This window comes from Panthera uncia, chromosome C2 (genome assembly GCF_023721935.1).
Source record: "Panthera uncia isolate 11264 chromosome C2, Puncia_PCG_1.0, whole genome shotgun sequence".
In the NCBI taxonomy this organism is placed as follows: Eukaryota; Metazoa; Chordata; class Mammalia; order Carnivora; family Felidae; genus Panthera; species Panthera uncia.
This window is the reverse complement of record NC_064810.1, coordinates 59,215,474-59,240,467: the sequence shown is the minus strand read 5'-3', so window position 1 is coordinate 59,240,467 and position 24,994 is coordinate 59,215,474. Positions and strand designations below refer to the sequence as shown.

Here is a 24,994-nt window from a genome sequence, read left to right as displayed (position 1 = left end):
GAAGTCCATATTCATATCTTGAAGAATTAGTGATACACATTAGAAAGTACTAGTATACAGACAGAACATGGTTTTCAAAGGTTTGTATCCTTTTTTCCTTTCTCATCAACCATCTGTTAATATTCAATAAGAACCAATGTTCTGAGGAACATTCTTTGAGAAATTCTGCTTAATGTAGCCTTAGAGCCTCTGATCCAATATGAGGTATTCCTACAGTTGAACCCTCTAAGAGAAGTTCCCTTTCTTTTTTCTTTTGGGGCACTTCATAGTAAATCCCTGTTTACTAATGAATGACATTTAGCAGATCTGAGTTAGTCTACACATAAATTATTATACACATAACTGCATATATTACTGTACACAGGGTTACTCAGTAAATATCTGTCCCCTTTCTCTTCCTGCCTCTGAAAGCCAGTGATATTTGTTACGAGTATACTTTTCACACTTAGTTTCTACTACCTTGATTCATTTTTTTCTGTTTCATATGATATGCATTGCTAGCTGTATTAAATGCCTTTTGGCATCATTTCATGTAATAAACATTCCATTCTCTCAGAGCTGTGTGATAATGGTAATAACGATGGAGATAGTGGTGAAATATATACTTTTCCTTTTTGAAAGCCCTCTGACCTACCCATGGAGCTGTCTGATAATGACGACAGTGATGAAGGTCATGCTAAAGTAGACATTTTCTCCCATACCTATCTATTTAAGAAGATTTTCTGAATATCACTAGGAACTTGGCTGCCAGGATGTCACACTGTTTGATTTTCCTCTTACCTCAATGGGCCTCTCCTTCCTAGTCTGCTCTCCTGCTTCTGCTTCAGCTCTTTAGCCCCTAAACACTGGAGGTGTTCAGAGCTTATTCCTGGAACCAGTCCTCTATCCATCTTCCTCCTTCGGTGATCTTGTCCACTTCTATGGCTTTAAATACTGTCCGTATGCTGGCAACACCCACACTTATTTCTTCATCTTGGACCTCTTCCCTGAAATCGAGAGTGATATAGCCAATGCCTCTTTGACATTCTTATTTGACATTTCTTGTTTGTATGTCTCATAAGCATTTCAAACCAAACTAGTCTAAAAATGAGCCCCTGATCTTCTCTCCAAACCTGCTTTGCCCTTGGCCTTCCTTGTCTCAGTAAATGGCATCTCCATTTTTACAGTTGCTTAGGCCAAAAACCTTATAGATTTCTTTCTCTCAATCCCCATATCATATATCGGCAAACCAATTCCACCTCAAAGCATTACTTTCTAAAATTGGACCATTTTTAATACTTCCACTCTAGGTCCGGGCTCCTATCACTTTTTTCCTAGATTATTGCAATTGTCTTTGAATTGGTGTCGCCTACTTCTATGCAAGGGATTTTCAACCTCAGCACTATGGATGTTTTGGGCCAGATAATTTTTTTTTGTGGGGGCTGTCCTGTGCATTGTTGGATGTTTAGCAGCATACCTGGCCTCTGTTACCCCAGTTGTGATAACCAAAAATGGCTGTAGACATTGCCAAATGTCTCCTCGGGGGCAGGATCACCCCTGGTCTAGAACTACTGCTCTAAACCTGATCCCCATGTTACCTCTTTACTTCGTCTCCTACATTCCCCCTTCACTCACTCCTTTCTACACTGCCTCCTTGCTATTTCTCCAATACTCTAGACATTCTCTTCTGTGGGGCCTTTGCACTTGCTTTCCCTCTACATGGAATAATATTGCCTTACATGTCCATATGGCTCACTCCTTCACTTTCTTCTCTTCTTTGCCCAAATGTCTTCTCAAGGAGGCCTTCTTTGACCCCTTCCCCCCAGTTTAAAACTATCAATACCTACCTTCCATTTCTTGTACATCATTTCTCCTTTTCCTGCTCTGTTTTTCTGATTTACTTATTGTCTCTCTTCTCCAATTAGAATGTAAACTTCATTGGTGATAGGTTTTATTTGTCCTGTTTTGTTTGCTGCTCTATTCACAGCATCTAGTACAGTACTTGACACGTTAGATGCTCAATTAATATTTACTGAATGAATGAAAACAGTGAATGAAGAAAGTCTCTGAAGTAATTGAAATATTAAAAAGATTTTTTGTTTCACTGATAGCTCAGGAGCTAGTCAACGACTGGTTAGACACCAAACTTAAGCAAGAACTAGCAAGTGATGGTGAAGATGCTAAAGACACGGTATCAAATATCCCTTCTGTGCCGGAAGCCACTGGGCATTCGAAATATGACAGGTTTGATGGTAAGAACTTGACTGATTGTTATAAGCTTTAACATCTAATAAATGTATCTAAGAAATCTTTTTAATTGTTTGGAATAATACATGATATATTATTTGACTTTTCTGTGTTTTTGCTTAGTTTTATAATTAGCTTTAATTTTTCTTGGTTCAATTTAAATTACTTACCTATATCCTCAGTAAATTCATAGTGTTTTTCAAATTAAAAGTATTGTTTGTAATTCTTCTTTTGATTATAATAGCAATGCATGCTATTTGAGTGTCTTCCCATGTATTGTTGAATGACTCCTTACTTTGATAGGGGCTACATTTAAACATTCTTGTATCATTTTTAAAAATTTTTCTATTTTTGAGAGAGAGAGAGCGAGAGAGTGCACACAAGCCTGGGTGGGAGGCAAAGAAAGAGGGCCAGGGAGAATCCCAACTGTCATCGCAGAGCCTGACACAGGGCTCAATCTTATGAACTGCGAGATCATGATCTGAGCCAAGATCAAGACACTTAACTGACTGAGCCACCCAGAAACCCCTAAACATTCCTTTATCATTTTATATTTATGAAATGCTTCATGTATCTTTATAAGAGAGCTTATTGTTGTGCACAGAGCCAGTTTGTGAGGGTTCCTCAAATGTACTCAGAATTTGATATTATTTTCCTCAGCATAAAGGTAGGCCTGGTGATGGTGGTGGCAGATCCTCATGTGTGACTCAGACACCCTGGGTAAACTCACCTGGCGGCATTTTTCTTGTTTAGGGCTCTACAAAATCAACAAAATCCCCAGCCCAGGAATCACAAAGTCATGAGCTCTTAAAGTTAGAGGAATCCTTCAAGATCAGCTAATCTGATCTCTCCTCTTCACCCCCTCAGACAGAGATCCTTCTATAGTATCCCTAACATGGAGTGATATAATCTCTGCCAGTAGAGGAATGCCTGGGTGGCTCAGTCGGTTGAGTATCCAACTTCGGTTCAGGTCATGATCTCACGGTTCGTGAGTTCAAGCCCTGTGTCAGGCTCTGTGCTGAAAGCTCAGAGCCTGGAGCCTGTTTCCAATTCTGTGTCTCCCTCTCTCTCTGCCCCTCCCTCACTTGCACTCTGTCTCTCTCTCTCAAAAAGAGATAAACATTTTTTAAAAATATTAAAAAAAAAAAAAAAAAAACTCTGCCAGTACAGCTCCCAGAATAGGAGGAGCCCATTTCAGCTGTTGTGAGGCTCTACTCCTCACACATTCTCTCTTGGGAATTTGTCCTCTATAACTTTTACCCTTTAGTACAACAGAAAATAATATCATGTTCCCTTTCCCAAGAAAACTGTTGTTTGTTTGTTTGTTTGTTTGTTTGTTTGTTTTGTGGGTGATATAATCATATCTGATCTCATATACTTCAATGTTCCTGGCTTAAATACACCAGTTCTCTCAACAGTTCTTTATGTCACATCATTTCTAAATCTCATTATCCTGGTTGCCACCTTCTGGATGTTTTCTAATTTATTAATGTCATTACTAAAGTGAGGCATTTCCAGACTTCATATTTATTCTGAAGCATATATGGAATATAGTGAAACTATTACTTCCTTTCATATGGTGCTAATAGATATAGTTATATTTCTTAGACTGGCAATTTTCATCTAGTATCATACCATCCCTCACACATCTTTTGCTTGTAGAGTGTTTTGTTTTCCTCATTTTTTAGATCAAAACTGAACAAAGGTATTATGGAGCCATTAAAGAGGATATTACCAAAAATATTGATTAATGTGATTATCTCAATAGACACAGAAGTACTTAACAAAATCTAACATCCAATCCTAATAAAAACTCTCAGCAAATTAGTAATAGAAGGTAAATTTCAACCTAACAAAGGTCATTTACATAAGATGTACAAAAAACAAATACCAAAATGACAAATATAAATCATATCTTGTCAGGAATTACACCTAATGTAAATGGATTAAATACTCCAAATAAAAGACGAAGATTTTAAAATATGAACTATATGCTGTCTGCAAGTTACACAATTTAGATTCAAAGACACAAATAGATTGAAAGTAAAATTCTGGAAAAAGATATACTGTGCAATTAGTAACCAAAAGAAAGTGAGAACAACTTAGTAATATCAGAAAAAATAGACTTTAAGAAAAAAAATTGTTGGGGCACCTGGGTGGCTCAGTTGGTTAAGCCTCTGACTCCTGATTTCGGTTCAGGTCATGATCTCACAGTTTGTGAATTCAAGCCCCGCATCAGGCTATGTACTGGCAGTGCAGAGCCTACTTGGGATTTTCTCTCTCCCTCTCTCTCTTTCTCTCTCTCTGCCTCTCCCATGCTTTCTCTCTCTCTCTCTCTCTCTCTCTCTCAAAAATAAATTAAAAAAAAACTGTTATTAGAGGGATGACTGGGTGGCTCAGTTGGTTAAGTGTCTGACTTGATTTCAGGCTCAGGTCATGATCTCATGGTAGTGAGATGGAGCCCCGCATCAGGCTCTGCACGGGGCATGGAGCCTGCTTAAGAGTCTCTCTCTCCCTCGCCTTCTGCCCCTCCCCCACTCGTGCTTGCTCTCTCTCAAAAAAAAAATTGTTACTAGGGACAAAGAAGGGAGTTTTATAACGATAAAGGAACAAGTATAAACATACATACACCTACAAAAAAGCCCCAAAATATATGAAGCAAAAACTGACAACGTTGAAGGGAGAAATAGATAATTCAACAATTCTCCAAATTATTTGGAAACCTCATACCCCATTTTCAATAATGTATGGAACTAAACAGAACATCAACAAGAACGATGTTCGCTATCCCTAGTCATCAAGAAAATGCAAATTAGAACTACTTTGAGTAACCACTACATACCTAATAAAATGGCTTGTATCCGAAGACTGATGACACCAAGTATTGGTGAGGATGTGGAGTAACCGGAACATTCCTGTACTGCTGATGATTGTGTGAAATTGTATAACCACTCTGGAAAACAGTTTGACAGTTTTTTAAAAAGTTAAACAGATACGATCAAGCCATTCCACTCCTAGGCATTTTCCCAAGAGAAAAGAAAGCATATGTTCATACAAAAACTTGTACACACATGTTTATAACAACTTTATTTGTAATAGCCAAAATCTGGAAACAACCCAAATGTCTATCCCTGAATAAATGAACAAATCATGGTATACCCATACAGTGGAGTACTAATCAGCAATAAAAAGTGATAAACTATTGATATAACATGAATCTCAAAAATAATTATGCTGAGTAAAAGAAGGCTGACGAAAAAAGTACAGAGTGTATGATTTAATTAATACAAAATTCCAGAAAATGTAAATTTATAGTGTGAGAAAGCAGGTCTGTGGCTGCCTGGGATAAGACAGAGAACGTGGGGAGGAGTGGGAGGAAGAGCTTGCAAATCAGCATGAGGATCCTTTTGGAGCTGACAGACATGTTCCTTATCTTGGTTTTAGTGATGGTTTTACTGGTAGATGTATATGTCAAAACTTATGGTAGGCTTTAAATATTTACAGTTTATTGTATGTCAATTATACCTCAATACAACCATTTGAAAAAAAAAAAAGCAACGGACGGGGCAGTTGGCTGGCACAGTCGGTGGAGCACATCACTCTTAACCTCAAGGTCGGGAGTTCGAGCCCCATGTTGGACGTGGAGCTTACTTAAAATAAAAAAATGTAAAAAAGAAGCAATAGAGTCTTCAAGGATGTTTAGACTGAAATAGTATCTTTTATGTTTGGCAATGAAGGAATCTTTAGTGACTTGGGGAGGGAAGATTCATCATTTTTCCTCTCAGCTGAAGGTAGTTAATTGCTGAGGGCTGTACTCACCCAATTGGCATTATCAGTTACTGTTTATTAAACACCCACAGCTTTATATTTTTATTATACCAAGGTTATTTATTTAAATATGGAAATTGTACTAAATTTTTTTTCCCTCTTTTTGTTCTTGCTCTGTCTCCCCCAGAGTTATGTGGCTATTTGGAGGAAGAAGAGGAAAGTACCACTGTTCAAAAATTTATAGACCATCTGCTCCATAAAGAAGTGGTGGATTCTGGAATGTTGGAAGATCTTGGAATGAATGGAAACCAAGACAAGCAGCAGCAGAAGGATCCTCGCCTTACCATGGAGATGAGACATAAGCAGGTGGGAGGGAAAAACAAAATTAAAATGGGTAACAGGAAGCAATCTTTGTGTAGCACATTTAATAAGCTTAAATAAAGACTTAGGCTTTATTATGAAAAAGGGTGCCATCTGTGGTTTGGTTAGAAAGAATAAAAATAAAATATAAGAACTTCAGAAGAAAAATAATGCTCATAAACTGAGGACAGGAAACAATTTAAGAAAACCAAAAAAGAGAACAATTGATTTTGAACAATGGAGTGGTGAACTAAACTTTATATTAGTTTGTATGTGATATTTTCTATTATAAATATGTAGATTGGTTTTGCTTGAATTTGGTTTTTGAACTGTGACATCAATATATTAATATCATGAATATTCTAGTGAGTGTTATAATGATAATTCTTTTCCAGACAACTGAAAAATTCACTCATTTTGTGATTATAATTTGAAAGGGAGGACAGATCTGAATTAAATCTAGTTCAGCTGTTTTGAATTAGAAAGGCATATGGGAACTTTCTTTTCTTCAAAGGGAATAAATAGTGGGTTATAGGAAAAAGATGCATCTCCACTCTTTGTAGGGGAACTTTAGGAAATCAGAATGACCAAGTCTTTTCCACATGTCCAGAACTAAGACTGAACTAAAATAATTGCATATACATTTTATGCTACCTTTTTATAACTCTGAATTTCTGATTGTTTTAAATTATTAAGATGTGCCTAATCAGCACTGGAGATATTAGAAAAATGGGTAGAAGTATGATCCTTTTGGGTTTGTGAAAAAAGGGAGGAGAGAAGGTTTAATAAGAGATTGTCTTCTCATAAGTGGAGAGTAAGGTGAGGGTAAAGGTAAGTGACCTAGGAGGGAAAGGAGCACTCCTGTACTTACAGTTAGCCAAGCCTCTACAGAATCAGTATGCTTGAAAAATTGTGCTTATTCAGAAATACCTGTGAAATTCATGGTTTTGATTTCCAAATAAGAGCCAGAATCATTGATATATTTAAATAATGATAAAAACGAATAAAGGGTAGGGGGCACCTGGGTGGTTCAGTTGGTTGAGCATCCAGCTCTTGATTTGGGCTCAGGTCATGGATTGAGCCCTGCGTATGACTCCATGCTGAGACTGGAGCTGCTTAAGATTCTCTCTCTCCCTCCTTCTACCCTTCTCCCCCACTCACTCTCGTTCACTCTCTCAAATAAAATTTTTTTTTTAATGAATAAAGTGTGTGGTGTTCTTAAAGCAGTATATCACTGTTCTATCCTTCACAATGTAGCCTCCCCCAAATATCCATATTCTTTCTTAAATTATAATCAGCCTGCAGACCGGGCCCAAATGAACAGCAGTAGTGTATATCTTGGAAAACTTTAGGGGTCAGAAATTATTACTAAGTAAGCATCCAGAATGTGGCATCTGACCCATTAGATTTTCAACTTTTCCGTGATGCAAATCATTCCCAGACTCTTTGGGAGTCCTCCTACCTGACTTCATCTAGACTTTTGAATTGGTTTGTACCCAGTAAACATGAATTCTTCCTATTTTTCTGATAAACAGTGGGCTTCTGGGCCAGAATTTTCAAACTGGGCATATTGTGAACTTGAAAATGTATTCTAAGCTTTTGCATATCCTTTTCTACTTGAAAGGCTGCATTTCACCCTTGTTGTATTCTCTTTAAGGTAAAAGAAAATCGCCTAAGACGTGAGAAAGAACTAGAGCGCCAGAGAATTGAAAAGACCCTGAAAAAATCAGCGTTGTTAGAGGCTCAGTATTTGGTGCAAGAAGAGAAGAGAAAGAAGGCTCTGGAGGCCAAGAAAGAGGAGGAGGAGATTCAAAGGGAGATGGTAAAGCTGCGGAGGGAGATAATTGAGAGGAGACGCACTGTGGAAGAAGCATGGAAAATGTAAGCCGGTCGTGGTGAGCAGTGTGGAGTTTTTTTGTTTAAGCAGTCATTTTGGAAGTACTCTAAAAAAAATGGACGTTGTAATAGCAAAACACAAAGGAGAAATCACCCACCATTCCAGTATCTTAACAAATTATTTAACATTTTTCTGTTTCCTCTGGGTCTTGATCCCTTTACATACTTAAGGTACATTTAATTTGTTATTTTGCTTGTCATAATTAACATATTGCCCAGAGTCCTGAGGTCTGTGTATTACCCCACTGAGTTCCTAGACCATAGTTTATGTAATGACCTCCCCGCCCAACCTGATAAGCATTTCAACTCTTTCAGGTTTGTCACCATGTAATAATGCAGTGAGCTTCCTTAAGCATAGAGCTTTTTATATTCTTAGGCATGTAATTACTGAGTTAAACGGTACAGGCCTTTTAATGACTCTTGAAACACTGCCAAATTGCTTTCGAAATGCGTTATACTTATTTACACTATTGCTGGCAGTGGGCCAGATTAGTACACTCTTCTCAGCATTGGGGAGTACTATCACTTTCAGTATTTTTGCACTTTTAATAGGTATTATATTAGTTAGTTTGTATTTCTTTCATTACCTGTATATTTGCTCACTGTGCCTCAGCCTGTGTGAATTGTGTGTCTTACCTTCTGATAATCCTACAGAATCCTCATTGCCTTCCAGCCACTGATCAAGAACGGGAATATCTGACATAAGAGGAAAATCAAAATAGTCTTCACTGGATGTAGTACTATTATGTACTATCCTTATGCAGAAAATGAGCTTCCTAAATGAAATACATAACTAATGTATTTATTCTGAGAAACAGCACTGATGCATAAATTGGAAAAACCTTGGAGCAACATGCCTCAAGTGACTGAATACTCAAAACTCAAAGGCTAGAAAGACCTATTAGATAATCCCTTCCACCCCACCAGCCTACACAGCTTTTCCCCCTGTGTTCTTGATTGCTCTCATTCTACCCAATTTAAAACAGCTCGGCAGTGGATGTGGGCTTCACTCTTCCAAGTGCCAGCCTCAGGCTTCCTCCAGACGCCATTCCTTTCAGAAAGCAATCAACAGTGTTTTAGGGAGTTTCTCGCTAAGGGCAACCTTACTTTTCAGGTTGCTCTTAAACCCTGAAAAATCTAGGCAGACCTAAAATAAATTATGAAAACAGGTAACATTTGATTGTAACAGGATGCTCTGTTCAGAGTGGGCACTCATCAAATGTTCACTGACCACTCATTTCTTTTAAAAGTTAAAATCTTGTCCATGAGTCCAGCGATTCAGATAATATGCTCTACTGCTAGCAGATGAACTGATTTTAAACGTTCTAGAAAGTAATTTGGCAATAAACAACAAGAGCCGTAAAAATGGTGTTATCACTTGACCTGGGAGTTCCAGTCTTAGGAAAACTCTCCTAAGAAAATGATCAGAAATCCAGGCAAAGATTTGTGCACAAAGATTATTAATATAATATTATTTATGATCAACATTAATAAATATTAGAAAAATTGATAAAAATGGTGGTACAATCAGATATCACTGACATATTGTCAGTGTTTGTTTTCTGGGTGGAAATATGGATGGCTTTTATAGCTCTGGTGTTTCACAATGAGCAGCTATTACGTTCATAACATATTGTAATGTTATTTTAGAAAATCAGATCCATCGTATTAGAACTGTATTTCTTTAAATGGCCACTATGATCTGCCTACAAGTGTCTAATATAACATTATTATGGCATCTGGAGAGAGTCAGTAAAATTCTATTATTGATAGACCTTTTTAATTTTTTTTGTAAGCTATCCTAAATCTGCTTCCCTACATAGTTTCAAAGTATCTCCTCTAAGAAATCTTTAATTACAAAGGGAAAAATGGCAACTTTACACTGGAGAGGCCCTTTTAACCAAGTGATGGTCAACAGCACAAGTAATAAGATACAACATTGTGCATCCCCTGTATGTATAGGAGAATTAATGAGAGCATGTTTATAGAGTATTCTGGCATCCCTCTCTCAGTTTGAGTTTCCACAACTGTGAAGTGAAATTCAGAAAGACCTGAGTTTTCACAGCTGGTTTGTGGGCCAAAGCACATAAATCCTGAGTCCTGACTAGGTGCTGTGTATACGACATCATCTTACACACATACATGTACACGTACTTTAGTACATGCCAGTAAGAAAGCAGTGGCTGTGAGCTTGCTTGAATTGGCAGGTGTGAGAGAGATGACCTGGGTGAGAAAGAATAGATGGGTGAGACAGGGGATGACCAGAGACATGAGCAACACATTTACTGAGAGATTCCTGTCACTTGTTGAAGGCCTTTTATTAATTGTTATTCTATTTTTTTCTCTTTTCAGCTGTTTTAGAATTAATATAAATTCCCTTCCCTCCTTACTCAAGAATACCTGATTCTTTTATTATTTTTTCCCCTAGAAGCCTTGTAAAAGCCTTGGAGTAAAATTCTCATCCCTTTCTTACCTAAGGTCCTTTTTTGTCTCTCCCTCAGAAGAAAGAGAACTTATGTCTACAGTAGAAAACACCTAGGAGTTGTTAATTCTCAAATTTTGATCAAAGTATCGCTCAGTGGTAAACTCAGTAAAAATACTTTGCCAAAGGGGCACTTGGCTGGCTCAGCCCAGAGAATGTGTGACTCTTGATCTCAGGGTGAGTTTGAATCCCACATTGGGTGTAAGAGATTATTTAAATAAATAAATAAATTTTTTGAAAACTTTACCAAAATATCTATAGGGCCTTCTATTTTTCAGAGCATAACAGTTTTATTTCATTTAGTGTATATTTTATAAAGGAGTAAACTAAGGCTCACAAAAAAAAAAAAGAAAAATCATCCTATTATGGACTTTTAGAACCAGATCTAAAAATCTGTCTTCTGATGGAAAATTCAGTGTTCGTTCCACTATGGTAGGGTGTAATTGCCCATTGTTAAGTCTCTTGTTCTTACATGTATTTTTAAAACTGTTATTAACAGAGAGAAGAAAAAGCAGGAAGAAAATTCTCAAAACAATACAGAAGAAAGCATCTTTCAAAGTGATCATATTCTGGATGAAGAAAAAATGGCGAAAGAAAGAAAGAAGAAACTGAAAGAGTTATTAATCCAGACTTTCAAGGAAAATCATCAGGTAGGAATTGTAACATACCTTTATTCAGCATAAATGACAGAGGGCTCTCTATCAGAGATACAACAGTGTCACACTAAGCCCAACTGAGGCCTCACTGCAAATACCAGAATTGCCCACACCACTATGCTGCCCAGCGGACTTAGGGCCTGGGGCAGTGCTCCATGGACCAAGAATTCCCTGGTCCCAGGGCTATTCTTATATGTACTCTGTGTGATCCTGGGAAGTCAGGTGTGAATTTGGGATGGCTTCCTAAATTATTACCCGTTTCAGAGTAGCATGGAACCACCAGTGAGTTCTCTGATAGGTTTCGAAAGCTCGGCTTCTACGGTCTTCTGGATTATTCAGAAGAATTACTCAGAAAGTCACTTGCTTTCTGGTAGCTATGATCTTAAAGCAAGATACACTTTTCCTTTTCATGGTCTGCATTTTCTTTTACTCTTTTCTCCCTCTCTTTTACTTTCACTTTTTGTAAAATTAACTGGTCAATTTTTTATTGACAAATGAGCATCTTTTCCAGGCCATTTGAGCATAAATTTGTTTCAGTGAAGTGGGATTCACAATAGTGTGCATTTGAGGCTTAAAACATGTCAGGTGTGGAGCACCTGCGTGGCTCAGTCGGTTAAGCATTTGACTTTGGCTCAGGTCGTTATCTCACAGTTGGTGAGTTTGAGCCCCGCATCGGGCTGTGTGCTGACAGCTCAGAGCCTGGAGCCTACTTTGGATTCTGTGTCTCCCTCTCTCTCTGCCCCTCCCCCACTCACACTCTGTCTCTCTCTGTCTCTCAAAAATAAATAAATGTTAAAAAATTTTTTTTAAAAACATTTCAGGCGAAAGGGATTACTTGGAGGATTTGTAAAATGAGAAGGTTGGATGAGAAAAGATAAACATGGATATATTTTATGTCTTTTATAACACCCACCTATGGCTTTAGACTTTGCTGAAATTCAGCAAACAGTAGTGGAATGAATGCAGGAATGCATGGATTTAACAAGAGAAAAGAGAATGTCAGGATGATATTGAGGAGTTTAATAAATGTAGGACAGATTTACAAAAGCCCTGAAAATCAGAAACAGGAATTTGAATATAATATTGATAACTAGGATATGAGCAACAAAGTAAAGGAGTGTAAGCAATTTAAAAAAAGAAAGAGGGGAGCACCTGAGTGGCTCAGTCAGTTGAGCTCCAACTCTTGGTTTCAGCCCAGGTCATGATCTCATGGTTCGAGGGTTCAAGCGCCACATCAGGCTCCACACTGACAGTGCACAGCCTGCTTGGGATTCTCTCTCTCCCTGTCTCTCTTCCCCTCTCACTTCCCCAACTCATGTGCTCGTTCTCTCTCAAAAAACAAAAAAAACAAAAAAAACCTTAGACACGTTTGATGGAGGCATTTTGGACTGATGGGCAAAAAGTCATAATTGTTGAGATATAAACCAACAAGATTTCTGGTTAGGGTTTTGGCTTTAGGAATAGAGAGGGTAACATAGTAGGAGGAAATATTAAGAATTGGGATTAACCTTTTGAGAAAGATTGGCAAGGACTCTCAGATGCCTAAAATAGATTACTCAGGTTTTTTTTTTTTTAAGTTTATTTATTTATTTTGAGAGAGAGAGAGAGAGAACGAGCTGGGGAGGGGCTGAGAGAGAAGAGGACAGAGGATCTGAGGTGAGCTCTGAGCTGTCAGCGCAGAGCCCCATGGGGGGCTCGAGTTCACAAGCCATGAGATCATGACCTGAGCTGAAGATGGATGCTTAACCGACTGAGCCACCCAGGTGCCCCCAGATTACTCAATTTTAAAAGGACCAGCCATGGGGTGTCTGGGTGGCTCAGTCGGTTAAGTGTCCAACTTCGGCTCAGGTCATGATCTGTGAGTTCAAGTCCCGCATCAGGCTCTGTGCTGACGGCTCAGAGCCTGGAGCCTGCTTTGGATTCTGTGTCTCCCTCGCTCTCTGCCCCTCCCCCACTCACGCTCTGTCCCTCTCCCTCTCTCAAAAATAAATAAACATTCAAAAAAAATTTTTTTAAAGGACCAGTCAGGAATTCCTGGGTGACTTAGTCAGTTGAGCATTGGACTGTTGATCTTGGCTCAGGTCATGATCCCAGGGTCATGGAATCAAGCCCTGAGTTTAGCTTGGAGCCAGCTTAAGATCTCTCTCTATCTCCCCCTCCCCCTCCCCGTCTCCCTCTCCCTCTCCGTCTCCCTCTTCCTCCCTCTCTCTCCCTCTCCCCCTTTACCCATCCCCCACATGCACACATATTCTCTCTTTAAAATTAAAAAATTAAAAAACGATCAGCCAGTATAATTTAAAAATTTGAGACTATGAGTAAATGATCTCTACTTCACACAGATTCTGCTTAGTGATCCTATACTTTATTGTTTTTAAGTTATTTTGAAATAATTGTAGACATACAGAAAAGGTTGCAAAAACAGTACACAGAGTACCTGAATACCCTTCACCCAGCTTTCCCCAATGTTACCATCTTATGTAAGCATAGCATAAATATCAAAACTAGGAAATTAACCTTGGTACAACACCATTAAATACATTAACTAAACCACAGACCTTATTAGGATGTCACCAGTTTTTTCACTAATGTCCTTTTTTCTATTCCAGGACTCAGTCCATAATTCTACATTAGGGAATACCTAGGAGTATATATACCTAGGACTCAATCCATAATTCTGTTTCATCTAGTTGTCACATCTTCTTTGTCTCTTCCAGCTTTGTGACAGCTCCTCAGTCTTTCCTTCTCTTTTATGACCTTGACATTTTTTTAAGGGTACTGATCAGGTATTTTGTAGAATGTCTCTCAGTTGAGGTTTTCTGATATTTTCTCCTGCTTAGATTGAGATTATACATTTTTGGTGAGATTACTTAAAGAAGTGATGCTGTGCCCTTCTCAGTATCGTATCAGGATGTACAAGTGTTAATATGCTAGGTTTCTATACTATAAAGTTACTATTTTTCCTTTGCAATGTCTTAGAAGAAATATTGTAAAACTATGCAAATACCCTGTTTCTTCTTAAACTTTCACTTACTAATTTTGGCTAGTTTACTACTACCTAAATTATCTACTAATTTAGGTAGATAGATCTTGCCTGCAACATTAATGTATTTGTCTAATGATGATTTTGTATTTCCCTCATTTCTTTTCCATTTATTAACTGAAATTCTTCTAGAAAGAAAACCTGTCCTTTCTCCCCAATTTATTTATTTATTCAATTACCTACTTTTATCAGTATGGGCTCCTAGATAGGTATTTTATTCTATGGGTTATAATCTATTATTATCGTTGTTTACTTTGTACTCAAATTGTTCTAACTTTGGCCATTGGGAAATCTTTCAGGTTGACTTCTTTGTTCTTTCAAAATATTTCCATTGTTTTGGGGGCACTTGCTTTCTTTCTGGCACCATAGGACATTCCAGGCCCATCTTGTATTTTCCCTGTTCCAGCCCTGGAATGAACCACTTCTACACGGAACTCTGGTTTCTTTATTGGAGAATAGTATTTAGAAACCAAGATCTGAATAGTAGGTGCTCTCCATGCTCCTGGGGTGTCATTGCTTGGCAGACAGAGCTGGGAAACATATGTGTGTGTAGTAACCCACGCATGCACCCACATTATTTGTATTTCTGTGTCTGCCTATCTGTATACATACTAAAATCCGTGAGTTCATACTGGTATCTCTAATTCCAGTGCAGTAACACAGGGGTCATGCTATTCTTCCCTCTTCCTTATTTATAACTTATTTCTATAACTGTCTGTATGTTTATTAAAATAATCATAAGTTCATAATGATACCTTCAACTCTAATCCAGCACCACGGGTTTCAGTATAGCCCCTCCCCCTTGCTGATTTAGAATTCCTTTTTCAGACAGTGAGAAACCTGACACCCATTATCAAAAATCTATTTACTTATTCTAATATACTATAGAAGTAGTTTCAGAATTGCCAACCCATACTGCTATGTAAACAAATATACTAACCAGAGTATAGTATTTGTACATTATCTTCATTTTCAATCTTATGCAGCCAGAATATTGTTACTTAGGTTGGTTCTGCTCTTCCCCTTCCCCTCTCCCTTCCCTTCAGTGTGATTATGTTGTTCATTTGTAATATTGTCAGTGAACCTGTAATTCTGATTTCTCCAGTGTATATGAGTATAACTGAGACATGGAGAGAATCCACCTACCAGACTCCTCCAGCTTTTACATAGACGTGGCTGGAGACAGGATAGGCCTCTGGTAAATGCCATGGAGTAGCTCATTACCTTGGCCCTAGTCCACATTCCTACCCTGGTTCTAAAGGAGCCTAAAGCTGCCCTTGGGAAATGAAACTTAAAACACTCAGCAGCCTAAATATGATCACAGGATAAAAAGGGGGAAAATGCCTAGCTGGCTTGCAGAGAGTGACTAGATAGCAGGAAACTCTTGTCAGCACCCTCAAAATGGTTCACTGGCACAAACCCAACAGCCAGCTATACAGAGTATTTACAGGAAGACTGGAAAGAATCTGTTTCTAGGAGTTGTTCTAGTTCAATCTCCGTTAATTCTTGTAATTCTTTGTGCTTTGACTGTGGATTCTATTTGTTCCCCCCTAAACAATCTCTTAACATCACATTTGGGCCAAGTTATTTAATAGGAGACTTTCTGAGAGAAACTGAGTGAGGCCTCTTATCCAAACAAAAGCTCAGGTGCAGCACTATGCATGCGTCTTTCCCACATACTTCATTGCCAGCTCTCTTTGTTTTATTAAAAACATCTGTTTTTGCATAGAAACTCTCTACTTCCATTTTCTCTCCTAGTTTCTCTTTGATCTTGCAGTGAAATCTCTTAGGGAGATTCAGCAATCCACATGTCATTGCTAATTAGCAGAAACAACAAGGGATTAACTATGAAACTTATACTATTTGGAAAATGGCCTTCTGAATTCTTGCCCTATCTTGAAATACATTTTATGTCTTGTTAATAAGATAAGAAAGTCTATGAAACAAGACTTGGGAAAGTTGAAGAGAACAATGAAACATGGGTTAATACTAACTGAAATCTTAACTCTGTGGGGGAGGGTTTTGGTTTGCTTATTTGGTTGGGTTTTTCTGTTAGAGAGTAAGATAATAGTGACCCCCTAAGAAATCATTGTTAATGTTATGCTTATGGCATAGCGCCTTCCAAAAGGCCACCCCAAACTAAACCAAGGGAACATGGGGATATAGGGAAAAGAAGCCTAGATTTTTCTAACAAGATGATGAAAACAGTAGTTAAGTACCTCATTTATATAGCACAATTCATCCCTAGAGATCTTAGTTACATCGGGACTGCCTACACACCACTGAGGTAAAGCCATTTCTGAGCTGAAACATAGCAACCATCCTCTCAGCAATGTTGTCTGTGTTTGGGGAAAGAAATGAAGGAAAAGCCTTTTTGCAAATAAAACTGTAGGGAAAGAAATGTCAGGCACACACATGAAGGACATTGGCTCTAAGCTATTGGCGAAGACCATGTGTGGTATCATTTTAGGAGGGGTTTGAAACATTATTATGTTTTACTTCATGTAGCTAACTCTGGAAAATATCCAAGTAAAATTTGATCGGTATTAGTAAGGAGGTTGTTTAGTTTGTTGTTCTGCTCTTCCTTACCCTCATCCTCTGAGTAACTAGGGTTTCCCATTCTCACAGAAGGGACAGTGAGAGTCCGGTTACCAAAATATCGTGCTGGGGTTTTGCTTTTCAAAATGCCATGAAGCTGTTTGATCCAGAGGTTCCAATTCATGTATATGTAATTGTCTTTTGAAAAAAGTTCTGATTAAATTCTGCTTTAAAAAAAAATAAGAGCTTTTGGCATAAATGGAGCCCATTCTATAAAATTTTATGAGTTGACTATCATTTCCCCTAAATGCTAGACATTTTGGGTGAATATATATAAGGATCTTGAGAACCATATTGGTAGAAACAAATGACATTACATCATTGTCTTACTGTCAGACTACCCTGGAGGTGAACCTAACATTTGTCTAATATATTCTGAGATGAGCTGTACTCTCGGCATAGTTTGAGGGTGTGTGGCTGGGGTGGGAGAATGCACAGGGAGTGGGGATTGGTAGGAGGGAAGAAATTTGGAAGAGGAAGAGAGAGGAAAAGAGAGAGGTGATGGGAAGCAGTGGGTCTGCCCTCCCTAAGACAGGAGGCCCTGAAAACTGGTCTAAGCTACATTGAGGAAGGAGCCTTATCCTAATGAATAGTCAGGTTATAGGCTATATCATGATCATTCTTTAAAAGATCCAGGGATATTTGTTGGTTAACAATTTACTGTATGAGGATGCCTAGGTGGTTCAGTCGGTTAGGCATCCAACTCTTGATTTCAGCTCAGGTCATGATCGTGGTTCATGAGTATGAGCCCCACATCTGGCTCTGTGCTGACAGGTGTGGAACCTGCTTGGGATTCTCTCTCTCCCTCTCTCTCTCTGCCCCTCCCCTGCTCGCACTCTCTCTCTCTCTCAAAATAAATAAATAAACTTAAAAAAAAAAAAAAAAGAATTTACTATATGGTAAGACTAAGCAACTTCTTTCTGAAATTGTACTATTTCTGAAGAGAAGCAGAATTAGATAATTAAAGCAACATTATTGCTTAGCAGAATTAAGAATTTACAAAATGCCCTAATGTTGGCAAATACACAGTGACACATATGTGTGATGTGATTTAATGTCTGATGTATAGAATTTATTTTTAAATACTCCAGGGGAAAAAAAAATGAATGGAGGAGACATAAAACAAGATTAGCAAAACGTTGATAATTTTTGAAGCTGAATGAGGGGTTTATTCTTCTACTTTTGGGTATGTTTGTTAAATTTCTGTAATAAGGGGTATTTTTGTGTATGGGATTTTTTTTTTTAAGTTTAAAAAAGGAAGGAGAAAAAAGCTAAGTACAGAAGTTAAAAGAGCATCACACCTTCCAGGATATAACAAAAGTAGCTTTTTGTCTGTAACTGGTGTTAACATTTTGCACAGTGGTTTTGCACAGTGGTAGTTGTCCAATTGTAGGCCTTTGGGCTTCTCCGTGGAACCAGGCGTTGTCCAAGTCTCAGTGCTGTGGGCAGGGAACTGAATGTATTTTCCCTAATGTAATTAATTATAGGAGTATTTAACGTTGGGGTAGGGGACACAATGACTTCCTCTCTTTTCTTTGGGGCGTAATGATGAAAATCAGGAATAGGGTGCGTCACAGGGTACTCCTTCCCAGGGGCATGCATTTTTGCCTGAATAAGGATCTTCCTTTCCCCACCCCCCAGGATTGCATAGGTTCTATGGGGCCTTTAGCCTAGCTCTATTGGTCCCCAAAAGGAAAATAGTTGAGGATTGCCTCCTGTTGTAGCTATAGAGTGCCTGTTCCTCTTGGCCAGGGAGCAGCAAGGGGTCACCTGGGGCCCCACAGAGCCTGTGGCTTTATTGCTAACATCGGAGCCTTGGTCAACTCCCGTCCAGCACTAGTTGCACCACAGTTCAGTTCTGTTCAGCAGAAATAAACTGTAAACTTGTTGACATTTTTGTCCTCTTTACAATGCATTGTTTATTTTTCCATGACTGAGAATTTTGATGCAATTATCACGGAGATTTCTGACAAAAGGGAAATAGCTGAGGAATTTTGATGAGTTCCCCACTTCATTAATCAGAACAAGCGTCTCTAGTGACAGGGTCAGAATTACAACGAAGATTAGATAGCAAATTGCTGTTCCACCTGATGCCAATCATTCCCCACGACAGCAGTGTGATTACACGTCAGGGAAGAGCTTTTCTTGCCAACAAAATGAGGGCAACTCCAGTGCAGGTAATAAATTTAGCAGGGCGAGCTATCATTTCTCCTCTTGAGTGGAGTCCTTAACGATCAGAGGATGTCTTATGGAAGATTTTGAGAGGATGAGAAGAATTTCCCTTAAAAACTTACTCAATTTCACTTTGTGTAGTATTTTATTTTATAAATTATTATAGATATGTATTTAGGAACAGTCTTTCCCACAGTGATTTTCTGTATTTTACTTACCTGTACGAAGCCTTAACTCTCACCACAACTACGTTAAAAAGATGTGCAAGTTAGTGAAAAGAATATATGACCGTAGTTGAAAATCTGTCAGAAACAAAACATGGTACAGAAATAAAGGAACTAAGTAAGAAATGGAGGGAGGTCAGAATGGTTGTCTGATGAGTTAAAACATTAAATTCTGAGGGGCGCCTGTGTAGCTCAGTTGGTTAAGCGTCGGACTTCGGCTCAGGTCATGATCTCACGGTTCATGGGTTCGAGCCCCGCGTTGGGCTCTGTGCTGACAGCTCAGAGCCTGGAGCCTGCTTTGGATTCTGCGTCTCCTTCTGTCTCTCTGCCCCTCCCCTGCTCATGCTCTGTCTGTCTCTCTCTCTCTCAAAAATAAATAAACATCAAAAAAAAAAAACCATTAAATTCTGAAACCAAATTTATTGAATAATATGTATTAAACAGAATGTATTCCTCTTCCAACACAGTTGTGACTTTCAATAATAGTTCTTGTTTCAAAGAGCAAAAGGATAGAGCACTATTGTAGTGGCACTGAAGAGGAGAAGCAGGCCCGGGAACAGCAGGGACTCAGCTGGGGGGAGAGGTAATAGAGAGAATAAATAGATCATGACTATGGAAGTATGCCACTTCTCATCACTTCTAAATAAAAGCAGAGTGCTAGCATCTTCCAGAGAAGACAGGACTGAGAGTATTTTCCTTTCCCAAATACTTTCCTCCAAGTACATTTATGGGAATCCTATTTGCCCGAATAATGTTTGCCATGAATCAAGAATAACTAAGTGGCTATTTTTGATTCACACTTTTATTTATTTTTTTTTACTTTAATGAGATTGCTCTTTTGAGTAGTCAATCACAAGTGAATTTCGAGAAAGCAGTTGCTGTGAGGGCTCCTGGGTGGCTCAGCTGGGTGAGTTTCCAATTCTTGATTTCTACTCAGGTCATGATCCCAGAGTTGTGGGATCAAGCCCTGCATTGGGTTCTGCTCTGAGTGTGGAGACTGCTTAAGATTCTCTCTCTCCCTCTGCCACTCTCCCCTTCTCATGCTCTCTCTCTCTAAAATAAAATGTATTAAAAAAAAGAAAAGAAAAGAAAGCAGTTGCTGTGAGTCTGTCACTTTGCTGTTACTAACTTTTATGTAGTGAAACTGAATCATAGATCGTTAAAACTGATCATTTTGCTCTTAAAGTCTAATCTTAACTATTTGACAGACATATAATGACAATAGCATTTATTAACACAAATTTTGCCCTTTTAAATTCACATATGTTCCAGCAGTGCTCTTCTACCATAGTAAGGTATATATTGCGTTTTTTCTCTTTCAGTATAAAAGCAGCAAAAAATTTGCCCTTCATTTTTAAAAAGAAGACTTTTTGCCTAATATAGATTGGGTCATCAGGATGCCAGAATATTTCAGTATTAACCTTAGGTATGCCACTAGCTTTTCACTCTGTGAATTTAGTGATTAACCCTTCTCTACTTGAAGTTTAGCTTTGTAAAGTAAATCATAATATCTGCAGTCTCTCCATTTGGTAATGATGGTCTACAAATTAATAAAACAGTGCATGTAATATTGTGCTTACAGCAATGCTTTGAACTTTGTAGACAAGGAATATAGAAATCCAAGAAGGACACTATTAATAGTGTTATTATTGTCCAGGTGGATTATGTTTATACTATTTCATCATTAGAAACATTCCAGGAGTTAAAATTAGAGATAGCTACACACAGAATATTTCATCAGATCGTTCAGGAGGAATATCTTAAATGAATCTGGTATTTTCTTTTGACAATGACACACAAGTTAACAATATATTTTTTTTCCATGGTCTATTTTGTGGGTTAGATAGGCGAATAATGCAAAAAGTATATCCCCTCAACTTTGTAGCTATGTGTCTTTTCTTTTTTATGACTGCAGGCATATCCTGTATTCAGCAAATGTCCCTTCCTCTCTCCCTCTCTTTTCCCTTCTTCCCTCTTTTCCTCCCTCCTTCCCTTCCTTCCATGGCATCTAAGGTAAACGTCTGCACAGTATTCCCTCATTTGACATAATGGAAAGGGAACAAGGGCTTTTTAAAGTTTGCCATGGTTTCTCCTGATAAATAACAATAGGGAAGATTTTGTAGTTTGTCTAAATGGAAATATAACTGAATTCTTGTTATTCCTGGACAAATGGTCTATTTCTAAGAATTCCAACATATGCTTCCTTCCTAATGTTATCAATCTTTCAATTTATATATCCTCTCTCCCTATAATCTCTCAAAAGGAGAGATTATATCTTAACTTTGTTCAGAGTTCCCAAATTTAAACGCAGTGGTGGTTGCTTACTAAATGTTGAAATAGTGAAAGATAAGTATTGTTACACAGATAGAAGCAGTAAGTACAGATGATCCTGGTAGAGCTAACAAGTGCTTGAAGCTGGTCATTAGGCATTCCCTATACTTCCCACAAAGTCACTTTCTATGAAGTTACTTTGTGTTTTATTGCTACCAACACGGATTTTCCATATCCATTCATGGGACCCACTCCCTTCCTTCTGGAGGCTCACAGTCTAGTAGAAACCAGTGAACAGGTGATTATAATACAGTGTAATGAGAGTTTTGATAGAAGAAGCAGAGGTTGCTGAGAACACAGTGGAAGGGCACTGAGATTTGCAGAAAGTAGTTGGTGATAGGAGAACTTCCAGGGAGAAGTGAGTCCTGAAGTATTCAGGTAAAGAGAGGGCAGAAATGGAGGACCAAGAAATTGGTATGAACATAGGAAGGTGTTAAGCAGTGTGGTTGATATAAGGCCAAGAGCTGAAAGTTACGTGATGTGGGAACATTAAGTTTACTGTGAAGGTGGAAGATGAAGGCGACGACTAGATCTCAGAGATTTTCTTAAACCAGAGAGTAAAGTACTTCTCTGGGGATATCTTTAGGGTCAGTGGAACTTGTCTTACTTGTTGTCAGATGCATGGAGTGGAAGATCACAAGTGTCCTGAGCATCTAGTCTCTCTAGACCTGCTCACCAAAGCTCTCCCATGGTCATGGTAGCCCAGCTGAAGCTGTTTTAGCTCTCCTGTTTCCAGACACCAGAGACCCCCATTCCATCCTCATGGGATCGTCTATATTCCTTTGTGTAGGATATCAGCAGGTGTTAGTAACAGAAATTAACTAATTGGTTGGTACTTTATTTTATTAAGTTTATTTTATTTATTTATTGGGGAGGAGGGCACAGAGAGAGAGGGAGAGAGAAAATCCCAAACAGGCTCTGCACTGCCAGCACAGAGCCCGATGTAGGGCTCGAACCCATGAACTGTGAGATCATGACCTGAGCTGAAATCAAGAGTCAAATGTTTAACCCACTGAGCCACCCAGGCGTCTGAATCAGTTGGTATTTTAAGCTCCAAGACAAGTTGGCCATCCTCCTAGAAGCAGGTGTTTCAAGCTTTTCAAACAAGTCCCTTAACTGGGGTCTTAGATATGACTGCTACTCCAGCTTCCCAAAGGACTGGTGCCTGAGAATGAGAATTAAGTACTATAGTTTAAGACATGAGCCTCAGCTGCATGACTTGAATAGTTATACTTGGTTCTCCTTCCATCAAGACGACAGTTGCTAGATTTGTTAGAAAAAGTATGAGGGGGATACCTGAGGTGACAGCTCTCAGTATTAGATATTACAAACACTAGAGCCAATCAGTGGTGATTTTCCACATGTTTCCATTGCAGTGTCAAAAACGGTATTTCTCTGCCTGGCACAAGCTGATCCTTGATCATAGGATCAAGCTGGGAAAAGCTGGGACCCTGTCTGACTGGAAGTTTCAACTGAAAGTCCTGCGGGCCTGGAGAGACTACACAAGATCCCAGAAGTTGGCACGGGAGACTCAAGCCATGGAAAATTACCTTAGGGAAGAAAACAGGTACTATTATCTGTACCATGAAAATCCTTCTGGTGTATTATAGGACATTATTCCTCCTGAAGAATCCCAAAATAATCTAAAAATTATGTTCACTAGAATCATCTCATCCTTTATAAAATGTGGTAATCACTGTTTTTCTATATTACATCCCAAACTAGAAAATTTTAACTGAGGGGCACCTGATGGCTCAGTCAGTTAAGCATCTGACTCTTGATCTCAGCCCAGGTCTTAATCGCAGGGTCATAAGTTCGCACTGGGCATGAAGCCTGCTTAAGAAAAAGAAAAAGAAAAAAAAGAACATTTTAACTGAAAAGTATAAGCAAAGATTTCATTAAAATATACTGATGTACATGCTCTCCTTTTGAAGAAAACAAGTACTATGTTTTTTCCTTGCCCTCTGGATGTCGTAGCATTGCACCTTGGACCATTTTACCAATTCAGAAGACAGAGTTTGGTTTATATGCCAGTAATTCTCACTGATGGAAATACCTGTCTCCACGCTGAATGTTAATTAGGAACACAGGGAACATCCATCTACCAAGGTGATTCCCCCCACTCCTCTGTCTTCTGTCCCACACCTTATTTAGAGGTTTTTGACACCTTTATATCATCTGTCTCTTATGCTTGTGAATGACACAGAATTTGTCTTCAAATAAAACTTCCTTTGTTCCGTCATCTTAAAATTATATACATTTTCTTCTATTCATTTCCAAGTTTAGCTCTGCATCCTTGAACCAAAATCATGGGTATAGAAGGAACCATTTGTTTGTTTGGGGACAGGAGCAGTTTATGTGCTTATGTGTAATCACTTCTCTTACCAGCAACTCTTATTCAGAGTGAAAACTTGAATGAATTGTGTGTGAAACCATTGTTATGTAGAAGGAAATGCTGCCCCCTGGAGTTGTGCAGCTGTGTGACAGCATCAGGCCCTGGGGTGGATACACAGGAGTCTGAAGCCCTTTTATGAGGAAGACAAGATCTAGAAGCAGGACAGGGGCTGAGCAGCATCATAAACCATAAAGTGCATAAATCATCCCCTCTGCCACTGAGAACTTAGCAGAAGTAAGTGTCACACTGACTGAGCAGGCTCCTACAGAGTGCCAGGAAGGGCTTGATCAGGAAGGTGGGTCTTGAGCCAGACTTTGTACCATAAATAGGATATTCCTAGGTGGGGATGGGGAGATGAGGTAATGGCACTTGGTGTTAGCCATTCAGGTTGGCCAGAGATCATCAAGCATGTGGTTTCTCAAGTTCATCAATTTGTGAAAGGCCTTGAATGCCAAGACAAGGAGTTTAGGAATTCTTTGGTAAATAAAGGTGAAGTCTTGATAGTTTTTAAGCAGAGGGATGACTTAGTCAATTTCCCTTTCTTTACAGTATGCTAGGGGGAAAAAAAAAGGTCAGCTTAGAAAACTCTTTCCCATAATTCATTTCTAAGTTCTTAGGACCTAGCGATTCATATAAGGAATTGGGATGATAACTTACTGAAAAAGGAATAGCTAGCAAGATATGCTGGGTAAAGGAGAGAAACTGGAGGTGCTGTAAAAGGGAAGTGACATGAATGATGGTATGAAGGGAGTGGAAACTGAGTGTTGAAGTTAAACATGGCTGTGAAATTTACATACCAGAAGAAACTTGTAGAAGAAAAATATGAAGAACTTGAGATTTCATTGC

The 24,994-nt window shown here is 38.6% G+C and overlaps 1 protein-coding gene across 2 annotated transcripts in view; it reads left to right on the top strand.

The window, feature by feature from the left end:
* Positions 1 to 24,994, top strand: part of CCDC191 (coiled-coil domain containing 191) — an 89,259-nt gene that overhangs the window by 10,852 nt on the left and 53,413 nt on the right. Inside the window, exons 4-8 of one of the 2 annotated variants that reach the window (XM_049629356.1) lie at positions 2,091 to 2,231; positions 6,182 to 6,360; positions 8,012 to 8,235; positions 11,232 to 11,382; positions 23,130 to 23,320. In XM_049629356.1, the coding sequence (XP_049485313.1) occupies positions 2,091 to 2,231; positions 6,182 to 6,360; positions 8,012 to 8,235; positions 11,232 to 11,382; positions 23,130 to 23,320 (886 nt within the window). The remainder of the gene's footprint in view (positions 1 to 2,090; positions 2,232 to 6,181; positions 6,361 to 8,011; positions 8,236 to 11,231; positions 11,383 to 23,129; positions 23,321 to 24,994) is intronic. The other variant, XM_049629357.1, reaches the window with a different exon arrangement.